At 35.8% G+C, this 17,284-nt stretch overlaps 2 protein-coding genes and 1 long non-coding RNA gene across 3 annotated transcripts in view; 1 reads left to right on the top strand and 2 right to left on the bottom strand.

Annotated features, from left to right (window-relative positions):
* LOC124443869 (multifunctional procollagen lysine hydroxylase and glycosyltransferase LH3-like) overlaps positions 1-4,688 on the bottom strand; it is a 29,546-nt gene extending 24,858 nt beyond the window's left edge. Inside the window, 2 exon segments of the mRNA XM_046994413.1 lie at positions 3,002-3,005; positions 4,683-4,688. Of these exon segments, the coding sequence (XP_046850369.1) occupies positions 3,002-3,005; position 4,683 (5 nt within the window). The 5' untranslated portion in view covers positions 4,684-4,688.
* On the top strand, positions 3,786-4,378 carry LOC124443879. Its single transcript, XR_006947770.1, has 2 exons — positions 3,786-3,873; positions 3,967-4,378. It is a non-coding gene; the product is annotated as an uncharacterized LOC124443879 (long non-coding RNA).
* A 132-nt stretch (positions 4,689-4,820) lies between the features above and the next one.
* Positions 4,821-17,245, bottom strand: LOC124443868 (ubiquitin conjugation factor E4 B-like). The gene is given in 26 exon segments (XM_046994412.1): positions 4,821-5,123; positions 5,279-5,349; positions 5,351-5,532; positions 5,672-5,740; positions 7,017-7,130; positions 7,197-7,274; positions 7,459-7,593; positions 7,694-7,962; positions 8,316-8,433; positions 8,581-8,698; positions 8,817-8,918; positions 9,044-9,171; positions 9,291-9,526; positions 9,609-9,714; positions 10,019-10,108; positions 12,981-13,094; positions 13,172-13,270; positions 13,355-13,471; positions 13,790-14,057; positions 14,196-14,281; positions 14,609-14,817; positions 15,288-15,369; positions 15,448-15,513; positions 16,125-16,327; positions 16,538-16,697; positions 17,093-17,245. Coding segments are annotated over 26 exon segments (3,321 nt in total). The 5' UTR covers positions 17,117-17,245; the 3' UTR covers positions 4,821-5,046.
* Positions 17,246-17,284: the final 39 nt, after the last annotated feature.

Genomic DNA, 17,284 nt, shown 5'->3' with positions numbered 1-17,284 from the left:
TACTTTATGTCTCACCTTTATGTTCACCTTTATGCCTATCTTTATGTCCACCTTTATGTCCACCTTTGGTCTATCTTTATGTCTCACCTTTTATGTCTATCTTTATGTTCACCTTTATGTCATCTTTATGTTCACCTTTATGTTCATCCTTATAAAACCTTTATGTAACCTTTATGTCTACCTTTTATGTTCCACTTTTATGTTCATTTATGTTCACCTTTATGTTCACCTTTATGTCACCTTTATGTCCACCTTTATGTTCAATTTTATGTCACTCCTTTATGTTCATTGCTTTATGTCTGTTTATGTTCACCTTTATGTCTACCTTTGTGTCTACCTTTATGTTCATCTTTATGTCTACCTTTATGTTCATTGTTTATGTCTCCATTTATGTCTATCTTTATGTTCATCTTCTTTATGTTCCACCCTTATGTCCACCTTTATGTTCACCTTTTGTCTATCTTTATGTCCACCTTTATGTCTACTTTTATGTCCACTGTATGTCTACCTTTATGTTCTTATCTTTATGTTCCTAATTGTGTTCATTCTTATGTTCACCTTTATGTCTACCTTATGTTCACCTTTATGTTCTACCTTTATGTTCACCTTTATGTCTACCTTTATGTTCACCTTTTATGTCTCTTTATGTCTACCTTTATGTCACTTTATGTAACCTTTATGTAACCTTTATGTGTAACCTTATATGTTCCACCTTTATGTCTACCTTTATGTTCACCTTTATGTCCACCTTTTATGTAATTCCTTTATGTACCTTTATGTAATTCCCTTTATGTCAACCTTTATGTGTAATCTTTATAACCTTTATGTGTCACCTTTATGTAATTTATGTTCACCTTTATGTTCACCTTTTATGTCTACCTTTATGTCTACCTTTATGTCATCTTTTTATGTCTACCTTTATGTCTATCTTTATGTTCCACTTTTATGTTCACCTTTATGTCTACCTTATGTCTAACCTATGTTCACTTTATGTCTACCTTTGTTCACCTTTATGTCACCTTTATGTCTACCTTTATGTTCACCTTTTATGTCTGATCCTTTATGTCACCTTTATGTCTACCTTTATTCACCTTATGTTCACTCCTTATGTTCTACCTTTGTCTCATATTTTATGTTCTGTTTTATGTCTACTTTTATGTCACCTTTATGTCACCTTTATGTCTACCTTTATGTACCTTTATGACCTTTATGTACCTTTATGTGACCTTTTATGTCTACCTTTATGTCTATCTTTATGTCTACCTTTATGTCTATCTTTATACCTTTATGTCTATCTTTATGTCTACTATGTCTACCTTTATGTCTACCTTTATGTCTACCTTTATGTCTACCTTTATGTCTACCTTTATGTCTACCTTTATGTCTACCTTTATGTCTACCTTTATGTCTACCTTTATGTCCACGTTTATATCTACCTTTATGTCTATCGTAGAGAGATCTCCCCTCCCCAAATTGAACATGTCGCACCCCCTCCAGCTCTTACGTCCTCGACAATGTTATTACTTTTCTTATGCGATATTTCTTGCAGGATTGATTTTCAAAAAAATATTGAGAAATACGAAACGATTTGGGAAAGTTACACGAAAACCTACGATGAAAATCCACTGGCAAAAGAACTGTCAGCAGTCAAAGAGATTGCATTTAAAACTCATGCATCAGGTGATCATTGATAATGTTTTGAAATTCCAAGTTACATCGAGTTCGGCTAGTGATGCAAATATTCATCTCGACAGTGCGAGACACGAGTGAGCAAATTATTAAGATACAAGCGAACATTATTGAAATGGAAGTGGAAAAGTCACAGATGCAAGGTGAATTATCGCTGCCTTCCATTTTTTTCTTTCAATTTATAAGTAGAATATTGTTTATATTAAGTATCCACTCAGAGTTTACATTGACTTACTTTGTGTAGAGTATCTTCAAAAGAACTCCGAGACAGCAAACGACTTAATTCTTAAAATGTATCCTTTTCTATCGATACAATGTGCTATAATGAACGTCAAACTAGTGATTTTTACTTTTGTCGTCGTTCCTAAGTTGATGATAAAAAATAAAACTTACTTCCCCCCAAAAAAACAAAACAAGTTCTTAACTAGATAAAAAGAGCTGGCGCCTATCTCGACGTAAGAAACGCCGCTACAAAAGCCAGAGAAAAAATACAACAGCTGAAGACACTGAAAGATCAATGGGAATCACTAAATGTTGAGAAAAATGAAGTGAACAAGACGATAATGAGAAATTCTGAAACTTACAAGAGAAAGAATTCCGAGACTGTTAATAACTCAAGTAACTATATCATCAGAGTTCACAATGATCAAACGTTTTAGCAAATGAAAACAAAAACTAGTGTAAACTCCTGCTATCTTTTACTTATAGCATTGAATGAAACATCAGAAAATGAAAGCCGCTCGAGATTAGATGCTCAACTTGATAACTCCAGCGCCGACATCGATCAAGAAGAAATGGATACTTCTCCGAGAAAGGATCAACAACAAGGCAATCAGACGCCACTGACGAGCCATCACAGTGATAAAGAACAAGTACATACAGAGTATGAGACCAATTGTAGCGAACAGTTACAAAGTCAAAAAGGAGTTTCTCACGAAATCACCACACCCGAGTCTTGTGAGATAAGCAATGAACAAGGTATAAAATGTTGTACGACATTTTTAAAACTTTTATAATATTTACTAATAACTAATGATGGGCAGTAGAACAGATGTATCGATGTGACCATGTGACCATGTATCGATGTGACCATGTGACCATGTATCGATGTGACCATGTGACCATGTATCGATGTGACCATGCTCTTGTCGTGAAGATTAATGACAAAAAATTTTTTAATCAATATTTATGTAGATTCTCAAACTTCGCCACGGTCTACGACGCATGCCCCGACCACTCCTTCACGTGATAGTTGCAATACCACGGTGAACCAATCATCCAAAAGAACGCCGAATACTTCAAGGCCAAGAAGCCCACTTGACTTCAATAAACACATGCAATACATCAAACAGTTCACTAAGTCACCGGGAGAAGGATTTACGTATGCAGGACGATCTATGTACGGTAAACAAACAAACCAGGTAAGAGCTTGTTATGTACCTTAGTTAAATGAACCAGGAAAGAACAATTTAAGCACAGTAGCCAAGTCATGTATACGTAAAGATTAAACTGCGAACCATTAACCTTCGCCTGGAAAAATATGTTTAAATATCATGCTATATCTGAGTTATGGTTAACTTATCATAATGCAAAATGCTTAAAAACATATTTATCCTATAAGGTATTGAAGAAAACTAATATCGTCGTTTGAAACAGTTGCAAGGTACATATGTTTTACTAGATTAACGAGGAAGCTCAACAAGACAATGAGAAAGATGTTTCATCAACATTGTTGACTTATGAAGTTCCATTAAATGACGAGATGGCACAACATGACATGACTCGAAACTTCTTCAGACCTTTTGAAAAACAAAAAGATGCGAATGCTGACAGTTTATTCAGTCAGGTAGGAAACGACTTCACACGAGGGAATAATCGGGTTTCTCCTCAAAAATAGCATGAATAAAGAAGTGTTTCTCATAAAACAGGGAAGTCACGAAAACCGTTTGTCGTCGAGGAATAAAAGTATATTCAGCGCTGGAGTATCACCATCAAGTTCAGGTATAAATCACGCGTCGATCTTTCCATTACTAAGGCAATGCTTCCCACATCATCTTTCTAACGAGGTGATATATTTGAACTCATATACAGTAACATCAAGTCCAGAAAAAGGTTTTTCATTTGGTCCAGTTACTCCAAGTAAGAAAAATCAGTCAAACTTTCTTGCGTCGAAGTCACCTTCAGGTATCCATACATTTGTTAATTGAAACATTTTCTACGTAGGATGGAATCAGACTTTGAGATTGTGCATAAAAATAGTTTGTCTTTCTTATGAAGATAACTCCAACACAGAAACAGCGTTTTCGTTTGGTGCTTCCATGCCGGGCAATACTGACGATTTCCTATCATCCAGTTCACCTGGGAATATTTTCGGACAAAGTAATCAAAGTAATCATGGCTCCTTCAACGGTGGATTTTCTCTGTTTGGCGCATCGCCATCTTCTACCAGTGAAGGCGACAAAAACGATTCAGATGGATTTACTTTCAATTTTTGTGGGATCGGTGTTGGGAGCTCCCCATCCAAAGAGAACACAAATTCTACTGGATTCTTACTCTTTTAAATAGTTGTCATTGATAAAAATGATTGTACTGATTTATTTTAAAGATGTTTTTTAGGCTTTTCGCTCGTTCGTTCATTCAGATAATTAAAGTTATAGCGTACTGAAAAATTTCTGCATGCAAACACGTATTTTCGAGTGAATTATTTTTTCTACGAACATGATGAGCCGGCTGTTCTAGAAGTTACACTAGAAGTTGAAACCCTCTCTGGAAAACATATGAATTTTTGAGACGATTTAATTTTGCAATGTCGAATTCATCGTTTAACCAGGCCATATGTACACTAAATTTATTATACAAATTGATGGTACATACTCATTCCTGTGGCTAATCCTGAGGTTTCTCCATCCTACAGCAAGTGCACTTTTTATGTCAATCAAAAAAATTACATAGAATGCATTGCCCAGCTTCAGATAACCCGAACTTCAGGTCACTGTACTTTGCGTGCAAGCACACAGTACAGAGAGAAAAGTGAAGTTTGAAAGCTTTCACTGAAGCTTCTTTTTCACTTTTTCAAACTACTTCGAAGCAAATTTTATATGGAAAGTTAAAACACAAAAGAAGGCAAAATATATCATTACAGATATATTCGCATGAATTATAATTTGTTGTGACATTAGAGATAGTGAAATCGAGACTGTACAACATGAAAACTGTAGGATACACAACATTACATTCAAACTACAAGTTGTTGTTATTAAGAATTCATGAGGGATAAAACTATCCTTTGCACGCATACACACGAGAAATAAACAACGAAAAACCGAAAGATTCAAACAAACCTAAATCCTAGACAATTTACAACTCGCTTCGATCATTTCTTGATCGTGACTTTGTTTCAATCCATTTTTGTATTTGTTCCTTTAATTCGCCCACTAAAAAATGTCGAGAAATCACCTATTATTCACCCATCACCGATGCAATACCAACTCTAAACCACGGAGATACCGTTGAAGGTACATGCATGTACCCTACGTCCTTAGCAAAGGAGATAAAAGAAGCATTACAACAATAGTAAAACATCGCTTACCTGGTACTAATTGCTCAATCGATAAAGGACTTCTGTTGAAAGGATCAGTAGAAGAGTTGAGCAAATGGCGTGATCACCGCTCTGTCCATGATATTACCACTGGTTGGAAGAAGCACTGGCTCAGTCATTAACGTGTTCATTAATGGATCCATAAACTCGTCAGGCGCATCTCCAAAATCTTCGTCTTTTTGGGCATTCTCCTTCTTTTTCTTTTCTACATTTTCCGACATCATTAAGAATCTACTCAACTCCGCCTTAAAAAAGGTATACATTGTTTAATTCTGTATGACCATTGTCAACTTGGACCATTGTCACATAGTCAGACCTCTTCACCAAGAAAAGACAGTCCATCCTTCCAAGGAAGTTATATATGAGTGCAAATATATTTCGTACCTCAGTTTTTAAGTTGGCCTTTCTCAAATATTTAGTCGCCAGGACAAATAATTCATTTTTGTAGGAGCGCTGAAAAGAAATGCAAAAACACGTGTCACTTATTGCTAGGAACATGAACATCACGTGTCACTTATTGCTAGGAACATGAACATCACGTGTCACTTATTGCTAGGAACATGAACATCACGTGTCACTTATTTCTAGGAACATGAACATAACGTGTCACTCATTGCTAGAAACATGAACATAACGTGGCACTTATTGCTAGAAACATGAACATCACGTGTCACTTATTGCTAGAAACATGAACATCACGTCACTTATTGCTAGAAACATGACCATAACGCGTCACTTATTGCTAGAAACACGAACATCACGTGTCACTTATTGCTAGAAACATGAACATCACGTGTCACTTATTGCTAGAAACATGACCATAACGTGTCACTTATTGCTAGAAACATGAACATCACGTGTCACTTATTGCTAGAAACATGAACATCACGTGTCACTTATTGCTAGAAACATGACCATAACATGTCACTTATTGCTAGAAACATGAACATAACGTGTCACTTATTGCAGAAACATGAACATCACGTGTCACTTATTGCTAGAAACATGACCATAACATGTCACTTATTGCTAGAAACATGAACATAACGTGTCACTTGATGCTAGAAACATGACCATAACGTGTCACTTATTGCTAGAAACATGACCATAACGTCATTTGTTGCTAGAAACATGACCATAACGTGTCACTTGTTGCTAGAAACATGACCATAACGTGTCACTTGTTGCTAGAAACATGAACATAACGTGTCACTTGTTGCTAGAAACATGAACATAACGTGTCACTTATTGCTAGAAACATGAACATAGCGTGTCACTTGTTGCTAGAAACATGAACATAACGTGTCACTTATTGCTAGAAACATGAACATAACGTGTCATTTATTGCTAGAAACATGAACATAACGTGTCATTTATTGCTAGAAACATGAACATCACGTGTCACTTGTTGTTAGAAACATGAACATCACGTGTCATTTATTGCTAGAAACATGACCATAACGTGTCACTTATTGCTAGAAACATGAACATAACGTGTCCCTTATTGCTAGAAGCATGAACATAACGTGTCACTTGTTGCTAGAAACATGACCATAACGTGTCACTTATTGCTAGAAACATGAACATCACGTGTCACTTATTGCTAGAAACATGACCATAACGTGTCACTTATTGCTAGAAACATGACCATCACGTGTCACTTTTTTCTTGGAACATGAACATAACGTGTCACTTATTGCTAGAAACATGACCAAATTATGTGGATCACCTCGTCAGCAGCTAGAGCTTCAATGAATTCAGCGCAATCCAAATGTAGGTAAATGTCAGTGATACGATCTAGCAGCATCTTTGGATCGAAATGATATTTGGTGGGATCCTCAACCTAGATAAAACATAAGAAGCAAGTAAAAAACAAGACAAACCTCCCAATAGCACAAGTTTATGATACCTTCAAATTTCGGCATTTAGGTCCACAGAGCTGGGTAAGATTATAATTGAGCATCGCAGCCAATCTATCTCGTAGTTCCTACATGTTTAAATTCAATACGTATAAAAGTTTAAGCTTCCACTTCTCGTGATTATTTTCCCAAAAGGAAACATAAAACAACCTAATCAATTTCACTCAAAAAATGTGAAAAATCGATATTTTTAAATCATTTCATAATTTGGACATGATATTTTTGTAAAAACACGACGAGAGATAATTTTACCTCTTTGAGAAAAGGTTCTGTTGCATCTTTAGTTAGATAATGCATCATTTCAACAGTTTCATTGGCAAAAGTCAAATATGATTTACATTGTCGTTCATTGCTCGCGAGTTGACGTTGATGAGCAGTTCGAGATTCCTACGAGTAAAAAGGGATAATTTAGATGGTGTAACTACATTGATAACAAGGAAAAGCGTATCTTTAAGAGAAACAAGAACGATCATATTAACACACTAACCCTGGACAAGGCTTCCCATTCAGATCGGTTTTTCATCAGTTGCTGTACTTCGTTAATGGACTTAAGACAATTCAACGACTCGTCCAGTAGGAATGTCGTATCGTTTATCAACATGTTCACAAACCGTATGAAATCTTTTGAAGAACTGTGTTTCAAAATGGCGTTTTTGTGATGAAGCATTTTCCATAATTCCTTCAAGATCACCGAGATGTGATGACGAATACTGAACTTGTCGTAGAATTCGTTAGACGAGCCCGTTGATTCGACATCTATATGGCAAAGATACAGAATATCAGAGTTTTTAGTCCAGTGTAAATTATTATTGGAATTATGGAAAGCTTACTGCACGAGAAAAGATAATATGCTTGTTTTCGTTAACTATGTATCATAATTCAATCGTTATTAAAAGCTTCTTCGATGCCTTCTTTAAATTACCGACAAAAAGGAAAAACACCGTTGCATGACAATGATACCAAAAAAAACAGAACGCAAGTTCGAAATCATGCACATGAAAGTTTTGCAACAAAAAAGTTTTCCTCGGATACAATTTCCGATGAGTGGTTATACATTGTGTACAAATAAAGTGACTCGGTTTTCATATATCTCAAGACAGAAGGCTCACTTGTGTAGAACATCATAAGAGCTGGGGCGAGCACATCTTGACACACAACGTCATATTGTAACATTTCCACCCAAGGACAAGGTTGAGGCTGATTCACCAGTATACCAATAAATATCACCTAAAATAAATAGAAAACTAAATAAAGAAAAGTAGCTGTGACAAATACTAAAGCGTACATCACGCGCTCACTTTAAATGAATGCTGCTTCAATCATTTCATGAAAAAACTCAAGGTGTTTAGAAATTTATTTTTCTGGTTCACAAACCTCTATAAGCTTTGCCGTTAGATAAGGATTAGACAAATACGATGGTGTACAGATAACCATAATCATTAACATAACAATGTTTCTCAGCGAAGCATCTTCAACATTTTCCGTACCATGGCTATGACACACAACACACGAATTACATTAAAAATATGGTCGAACTCAGGCAAATTTCTCCATTTATACAAATAAATCAATTGTTCGCAAGATTTCGATGGTCAAGTTTGTCTACTTACACGTTTATAAACGTAAGAAAATCAGCGATATCTTCAATGAAGTATTCAGGCAAGGCTGCAAACAGTTTCGGAACTTCTGTTTTCAAAGGCAGCTCCAAAGGGCTAAAAAACGTCAAAATTATATCTTCTACGATTTTCCATGCAACGTACATTGATAAAAATAACAACAGCTGCTTGAATATTTGCATTGTTTTTTTTTTTGAAAAAGGTTAAAGTGTAAGACTTACCTGTGTTCAAAATTTCTCATCAACATCACAATCCATTCGGCAGTGGAACTGTAGTATCTGAGACAATTAAGAAGGAAGTCCGAATCGAGAAGTACGACATCTGAGCACACTTTAGAGTCCATCAGTTTCTGAAATATAACAAATTCATTTGGAACACGAAAACGCAAAATTACAAGTTAAAGAAATATAGAAAGATAAGCAAGAAACACAGCATATGTTCAAACACATTGATGTTTTCTTCCTTTACATTTATTCTTTCTTTCCACTTTTTTAAAAGCAGTTTATTTCTCGCTGCCATTGGCGTATCTTTCCATTCACTTTCACGTCCTTCAAGTTCTTCGATCATCTTCGTCATATCCCTAAGGGTCCTCCACGTCTTCGAGTACTGATGAAGACAAGGCATGACGGACAAATGATGACATTGGAAGCATAAGAAATAGCATTCTGTTGGAAATTTCACTACATCCAACTTCATTTTGGAACCTTGAAAAGAATGAGTTTCATGTTATTTTACAACTACACGATTATTCGAATTTGAATCACGTGATGTGCAGCCAAGTCTCACCGAGTTCGTCTCTCCATTTTTTAATTTCATCCAAAGTTCCATTCATTCGTGTGTGTTGAGAAATGTCGATGCGACATTTCGGATGATGCAGGTAGTAATGATTGATCTAAAATCAAGGGTAATTCCAACCTCATTGACAACACCATTCCCCCATGAAATAATTAATGCGGAATGCGCATGCTTGGAGAATAAGGTGCAAGGAAACACTTCGTTATCGACAATAAACATTATTTCATTGATGAGTGAAAAAAAACCTTGACTCTTAAACACAGAACGTTGATTCGAAATGAAAACACTCGTACATAAGAAATAATAAAAACTGTATCAAAGTATGGGGAAACATTGCAAATATGCAATTATTTATATTCATAATAAAATCATAATCACATTATTAACCTCAGAGCACTAACCTTATCTAAGGTAACCTTGTGACACAGTGTTTGCAAAACAGAGAGAAAATTTATCATAAATCCATTGGTGGAGTGTTTGGTGTCATCAGTCTAGAAAAATCATTCGAGATTTATTATGCAAACGTTATCTGATTCGTTAAAAGGGCAAAGAAAGTAAGTGTAAAAACACAAAGACTAACAGAAAAAATCACTTTTCAAGATGGGGGAGGGGTCTTTGCATGATGCAACTAGACACATGGTTGTCTTTAATACTGAAGCAGATGTCGGTGCTAACCTAAGCGTTGTGCACATTAATGAAAGTTGGTATGTGGAAGGCTCTATAGTACATCATAATAATACAGTTCTTAGCGATACGACGATAGTACAAATTTTCAAAAAAACACTGCCGTTTGACTCGTAATTATATCAGTCATCAAAACATCTTTAATAAAACCTCTCATAAGCAAATAACCCAAATAACCACTTGTTGTCTTGTTCACGGTTTAGGTAAAAAAATTTCTTTTCGTTCACGATGTAATATCTATGGTTGCGTATTGACTATTTTGTTTTTACACATGTTGGGGTCACGCCAAGTCGATAACAGTCATTGAGGTAACGAGTTAGAAAATGCAATGATAGAGAGAAGGTAAAGAAAAATGACAACATGGCAATAATATATGACTGAATACTCGCGCATTCCACTTCACCATCTAAAGTTATGATTTCATGCCAATCGACTGGATCTCCTTGCATTTCTTGGGAGTGACTACTTCGCTCGATCATAAAGTACTAGGTAAATCATCTAAATGACGAACTGGATGAGCTTGCACTACTTTCGAAATAAATAGCTCACTAGTCACAATAGTCACAAATTATGAGAGAAATTATCCGGGCATGCGCAGTCCAATCGAGCAAGCGCATTCTGTTTTACCAATTGTTTGAATTCACAGTAAAGGCAATGACCAACTGGATGAGCTTGCACTATTTTTGAAGTAAATAGCTGTTTAGTCTCAAATTATCGGAGAAATCATCTGAGCATGCGCAGTCGAGCATGCACATTCCGCTTGACCAATTTCACAAGTTCATAGTCAAGACAACGACCAACTAGATCTACTAGCCCCAATTTTGGAGTAAATAGCTCGCTTAGTATCAATTTAATAAAGAAATCATCTGCGCATGCGCAGTTTGATTGAGTATGCGCAGTCGATTTAACCAAATGCCTAAGTTCAAGGTCATGACTACGACCAAATGCATCTACTAGCACCGATTTCGATGTAAATAGCATGCTTAGTAACAATTTAATAGAGAAATCATCTGCGCATGCTTGAGCGCATGCGCAGTCCACTCGAATAATTGTTCGTAGTCATGGCAACGACTAACTTGCACTAGTGCATATGTACTTGCACCACATTTGTGGCAATTAGCTCTCTTACTCGCTTATTATCAAAGAAATTATCTGGGCATGCGCAGTAACGATGTCAATCATACCACAATTCTCGTAAGCCTTGGAATTTGTGTATATATATATATATAAAGCTAAAACTTCATATAGTAGATGTCAACTAGCAGTGGAAGCTGGGTGCGATATAGTATGCAGTGGCTTAGGGGCCCACACTTCGGTGGCGACCGCACTCTCCCTGCGTACCTTGAGCAAAGCCTATCGTAGGTGATCTCAGGGTCTGATGGGCGGAAGCTTGCTATTGGCATCTCCCAAGTAGGATAGCGTGGAGGGGCTGAAATCTCCTACCGAAACGTTAACATGCGGCGTTCTAGTGCCTTACATATAAGAAGGTATCGGGAAGCATGGCCCGAAAACGGGGTTTTTTGCTTTCGAATTTTATCTTTTTGTTTACAAAATAAACCAAACAATGTTTCAATTAACTTCTTCTGACACTGTGCCTTTTTTCTGACACTTATAAATTAAGACAATCTTAAACATGTTTTATACAATTTTTATTGGTTTATATCTTTCTGATTTAACTCTCTCATTTACTGTTTCTCGTGTATCACGAGAAAACCATCCAGGAGCTTCATGGCAAACAAGGATTATCCCATTCTCTTAATTAACATGGGACCCTCTAGTGCTCAACTATCTCAGGGTATCGAGAGACGTGCGGCATGGACCGAAAATGAGATTTTTTGTTTTTCAAAATTTTTCTTTTGTTTACAAAAGTTCTACAAATATAATCCAGGGATATATATCAATGGATAGCATTGTCTCAAACAACTTCGGTCTTTTTCTTTTACTTATAATTGAGCTAACCTTCAGCACGTTTTACACATTTCTTATGATTTACTGTTTCATGTAATATGAGCAAACCATCTGGGCGTCCAAGAAAACAAGGACTACCGTTTCCGATGCATCATTTAATGCTGGAATAGAGTCCATAGCTTAAAAAGCTTTTATGATGATAACATTTAACACTAGTAATCCAAAGATAGTGCACAGTTTTTTCAAGAGATTAGAAAACAAATACTATAAATACTCTGACAAAACAACAAATTGAATAGTTTAGTAGATATAAAAGGCCAGTGCTATGCCCTGGTGTTAATAAAAAGCATGGACATTATCTAAGACATTCCTGCGACATATAGAGCTAGTACAATGTCGCTTTAGTAAAGTATAAATTTTAACAAATGAGTATGGATGTGCAATGTCTATTTGATGTGATGTGACAACAGCTTCGCGAGTTCAATTCATGTCTGTTTCAATATAGATTGTTTGCTTAGCTGGACCATGTTTCAATATTTCCTTATACATGTACACACCTTTCCGACGTTTTCTAACTCACAATAATAAAACGCCTTTTATCTAAACTCGTTTTTGCTTAACTGACCACAGCATTCAAGGGTTAATGTTAGCGCGCATGTCTGCAGCTTAATTAAAGATGTAGTTGCTTGCTGTGATCATAAAATAACAACATAAAGCAGACTCAAATCCCATGTACTGGTGATTTTTTTCTTAACATGATTGTACATATACCTGCATATGAGAGCGTTTTTGATTTCTGTCTAAAACTTGGGCGATAAATTGCAATGTTTTTTCACGGCTCGAAACAGATACCAGAAGACCATGGATAATTTTAAAGAGTTGTCCCTGGTGTAGACAACAGAAAGCGTTAGTGAAGGAGTCGTAGTAAAAAAAGTACGTTGATTAAATAAAGTAAAACTTACTTGAACTTCATGAAGTGAATGTCTTAGTTGATTGGTACTCAGAGCTATTGCATCCCTTCTCAGCTTCGTTTTGTAAAAATATTTTTTAGCTATTTCTTCCTGAAATCAAAAAAGACCTGACGTACAAGCAATATGTTTATAAAAAAAATAATATCATGCTAGGTGACTCGAAGAGTTATATACCGAGTCTTCAGCAAAAACTGAGAGACTAAAGAACGGCCCGAGAAGAGAAAGTCTTTGAAGTTCTCTACCACTGGCATCAGAAAATGACGATGGCAGCCACGAAGGAAGTTTAACCATCTAAAGTGGAAACAATCGATTCATAAGTAATAACGTCATATTTTATGTTGAGACAATCATCTGCAAAGATAAATAGTTGTAAGGCAATGGAGCAAAGTGATGAAAGAAAAGAGCGATGGTAGGAAGACAGGAATGAAAAAAAAACGACAGAAAAAAAGACAATGGAAGATTCATAGGAAAGGGGGAATAATAAAAAGAGCAAAAGAGATGTGGGCACGTGTTTTGCCACGTGTTTGAAGAATAGCAATAGACGAGGGAGAGACAAAGTTGAACGCACTTAAATGAACTTAATGCTTGCAAAATAACAATATTACTCACCAGATCACAAATCGGTCTGTTTGATGGAGACTCCTTACGTATTTCACAGAGTTGAGCCATCGCTTCTAATGGATATTTGTAAGATTTATCAGCCAATGAACAATTTTTTATTCTTTCGGCAAGACCCAGAAGTACAGGGGCAAACACTGATTCCAGAGCTGCACTATCGTCGGCTAATGTCGTAACGAGTTCGGCAAGAAAACCCGAGGGTTGTTTCGCCTTGTCCTCGAGCAAGAAACGCATCAGAGGACTGGGAGCCAGTATAGATCTGCTGATAAAAAATATTGAGAGGAATTCACAGGTATTAAAAACATGGGGAAATCGACGTCTTTGAGAATGAAGACAGCACTTAAATGAATAATTCAAATGTATAAGAAATACCCGCTTATGAGGTTGGAAAACTTACCTTTCCAACAGAGCAATGTAGATATATCTCAATGATAAAGTTTTGGCTTCATTCAACATATCAAAATATCTTTCCTTGTCTTTTGGCTATTTTGAAATGCAGATTCACATGCAATTACGTAACTTTGCCAAGCTCTGACGTCAAGTCTTTGGCAAAGGTAATGATAACTGATTTTTTTGCAACTTAATTGGTCAGTTATTCATAAAATTTAAACTAGACACAAAACGCAGTAAAACATGAACACATAAACATACAAATTTGCTAACACGCTCAGGCCATAAGTTCAATACTTTCAACGGACATTCTTCAACCAAATCCGACAGTTCCGTCATCATAAAAGATACCATTTCTTGATTCAAATTTCACCAAGTTTCAAATATAGTTATAAGTTATCCATTCAAAATACCATTTACCTGAACGTATTCTTTATCAATCTTGCCAACTCTGCCGTAAGATTCCATCAAATAAATAAAAATCTTTTCGACATGGTCTTCCTTTTCTTCTTTCGACGTGAAATCGTCCATATCACAAGACATGCTTTCACTATGATTACCATACTTCTCGATTAACATTCTTTCCATCAAAACATCACTGATAAATACTTCGACATCCGCCAACATTGCTGAAGTTTAAATAACGAGAGCTTTATCACTATATTCGGAAGATGTCGCGCGTTGCGTTTTTTCACTACAATATATCTTATAAATGGCAATTCATATTATTGCAATATTCGCAATAAAAGCTTTACTTAAGAAATGAACGAAATTAATGGTACAATAACTTGGAAGTATTACAAGCAGGGAACAGTGAATAGCAGATAAGATAGGTTCTTCCATTGATTATAATGTATTTTCATATTCATATAAAAATGCGCTTATACTAATCCAAGGTTTCGTAGAATGTTTCGTACGAGTTACACATAAGTGTTGTATCAAGAACAGTGTTGCAAGAATGAAAAGACAAGTCTTCAATTAAAGGAAACACACTTTCGAAACGCAATGACTTCAGCAATCATAGGATGCTTGATATATTTCTCTCTTAAATAACGTGACTGCATGGAAAAATAACTTTCTAAAACAGAAGCTCACCAACCTTTCAAAGATTTCTTACGCAAATTCTCAGCCATTTCAGGAAGAAATGTACACGTACTTTTAGCAAACTTAGTTTGCTGTTCCTGTGAAACAAATATTACCATAATAAGTGGCCATTAACAAATAATGTAAAAAAAAACGAGAAAGAGAAAACTGCATACCTCGAAAGATACATCAAATATTTGTGTAATGGCATTGATCAATAGCTCGTCTACAACAGGTGGTCCCTGAGCAATACATCATGGTAATAACAACTCGTTAGTGGTAATGAGAACATACATATCAGACAGCAAGTGTCTTTCAAAGCTAACTGAAAACTGTGTTCAAAAGAGCTTATGCACAATATTATAAAACTGTGCAAAGTTTAAAGACCAGAACCTCTGAGCAATTGGCTTTGAATAATTAAAGAACAAGCATTAGCCTAGCTAGTTTGTGCTGCTATTTTAGACTGCAAAGAGCTAACTGTAATTTTTTCAGCTATCCAATACAAAAGAGCATGTCAACAGGCATGAAGGAGAAGATAAATTACGTCTGCTTAGAGGAGACCAAATCGAAACAAAGGATTTTGGTGAATAATATCAAAAAGTTATTGCTACAAATAGTACATATTTTCTCACAAATGAACTTTTGTTACTGAAGGAAATGCAGTTAGCTCTTAAATATAATTTTCTTTTGGCATTGACTCAAAGAATCAAAAACACATTCATCTTGCATGAGTGTATAATTGAGTAATAAAACAGGTACAAAAGCCAATTCTTCGAAGCTATGGTTTAGACAACTGGGTTTTAACCAACCAAACCTTAAATATTTGTAATTAACTGATAGAAATCGTTTCTACCTCAAAATTCTCTCGACTCTTTTTAACAGCTTGCAACAAATCTGGTGATGTCGAAGGAGCATTGCGTGGCAATCTTTTACCACATTTATCACTAAGCATTCCCTCGTTCATATGATCATCCACATTCATCGACTGCGAGTCAAAACCACTATCAAGAGAACTTAGAGAGCCTCCGCCTTTCTTGTTTATGATGGAAATATTTCCTGGTTTTCAAAAGAAGAGAACGACTCTTTTGAAAAAATTAAAAAAATGTAGTAATTTTGAAAGTCAATCAAGAATGCAAATGTGAAACAATACAAAACCACAAAATGAAATTGTCTTAGATACAAGTTCATTCAAGTCATCCACTTTCAGTAACAAAGTTTTGTACTGTTTCAAATGACAACATATCAAAATTAAAAATCAAACCATACTTGATGGAGAAACATCCATTAAGAAACCTGTACTTGGACTGGTACCATAAGAAGGGATATCAACTGATGGTGATGGACTAGTGTGGGCTGTAGAAGTAGAGGGAGCCTGACTGGTAGACTGTGGACTCATCGACAGTCGGGCGAGACGGCGCTGTCGAATCTAGAGAAAATAAAAAAAGGGCTTGATGACAGTCCCTCTAGTTGAAAATAGTATAAACCAGTGGAATAACATTTGAATATTCATTTAATGGAGTAAAAAAAAAGTGATGTGCTATGCTTTGGGTTCCATTATTTTGAAGGAAGACAGACGACCGTGTTCTTAACAATCATCAAAATTTCTCTTTGAGAACCATAATTAAAAAGCTGATTGCGATCTTGAAAGTGCGGCTACAGAGTCTAATGCGCCATAAAGGCCCAAACACAAGCACATGGTGTTTATTCCTGACATGACACATCACCTTTCACAAATGATAGTACTGTTTTTAAAATCAAACTAACGTATAATTTTTACACACGGAAAATTCGATAAATTCAGCACGAAATCATTCAACTCACTTCTTCAGCAGTCAACTCGCTCATACTTCAATCTTTCAAGACAGGCAATAGTGTTGTGAGGTTTCCATGCGATGTTTAACGTTAAAAATAATATGAAATCAAAACAAAGTCATACTCATTTAAACCAAGCCATAGTACATAAAAATTTTAGTGAATTAACGAGTCCCCGCTGCTTCTGATCAGTGGTGTGAA

This window comes from Xenia sp. Carnegie-2017, unplaced genomic scaffold (genome assembly GCF_021976095.1).
Source record: "Xenia sp. Carnegie-2017 unplaced genomic scaffold, XeniaSp_v1 HiC_scaffold_21, whole genome shotgun sequence".
In the NCBI taxonomy this organism is placed as follows: Eukaryota; Metazoa; Cnidaria; class Anthozoa; order Malacalcyonacea; family Xeniidae; genus Xenia; species Xenia sp. Carnegie-2017.
Note: the sequence above shows the minus strand (reverse complement) of the source record. Positions and strands in the feature narration are given on the sequence as shown.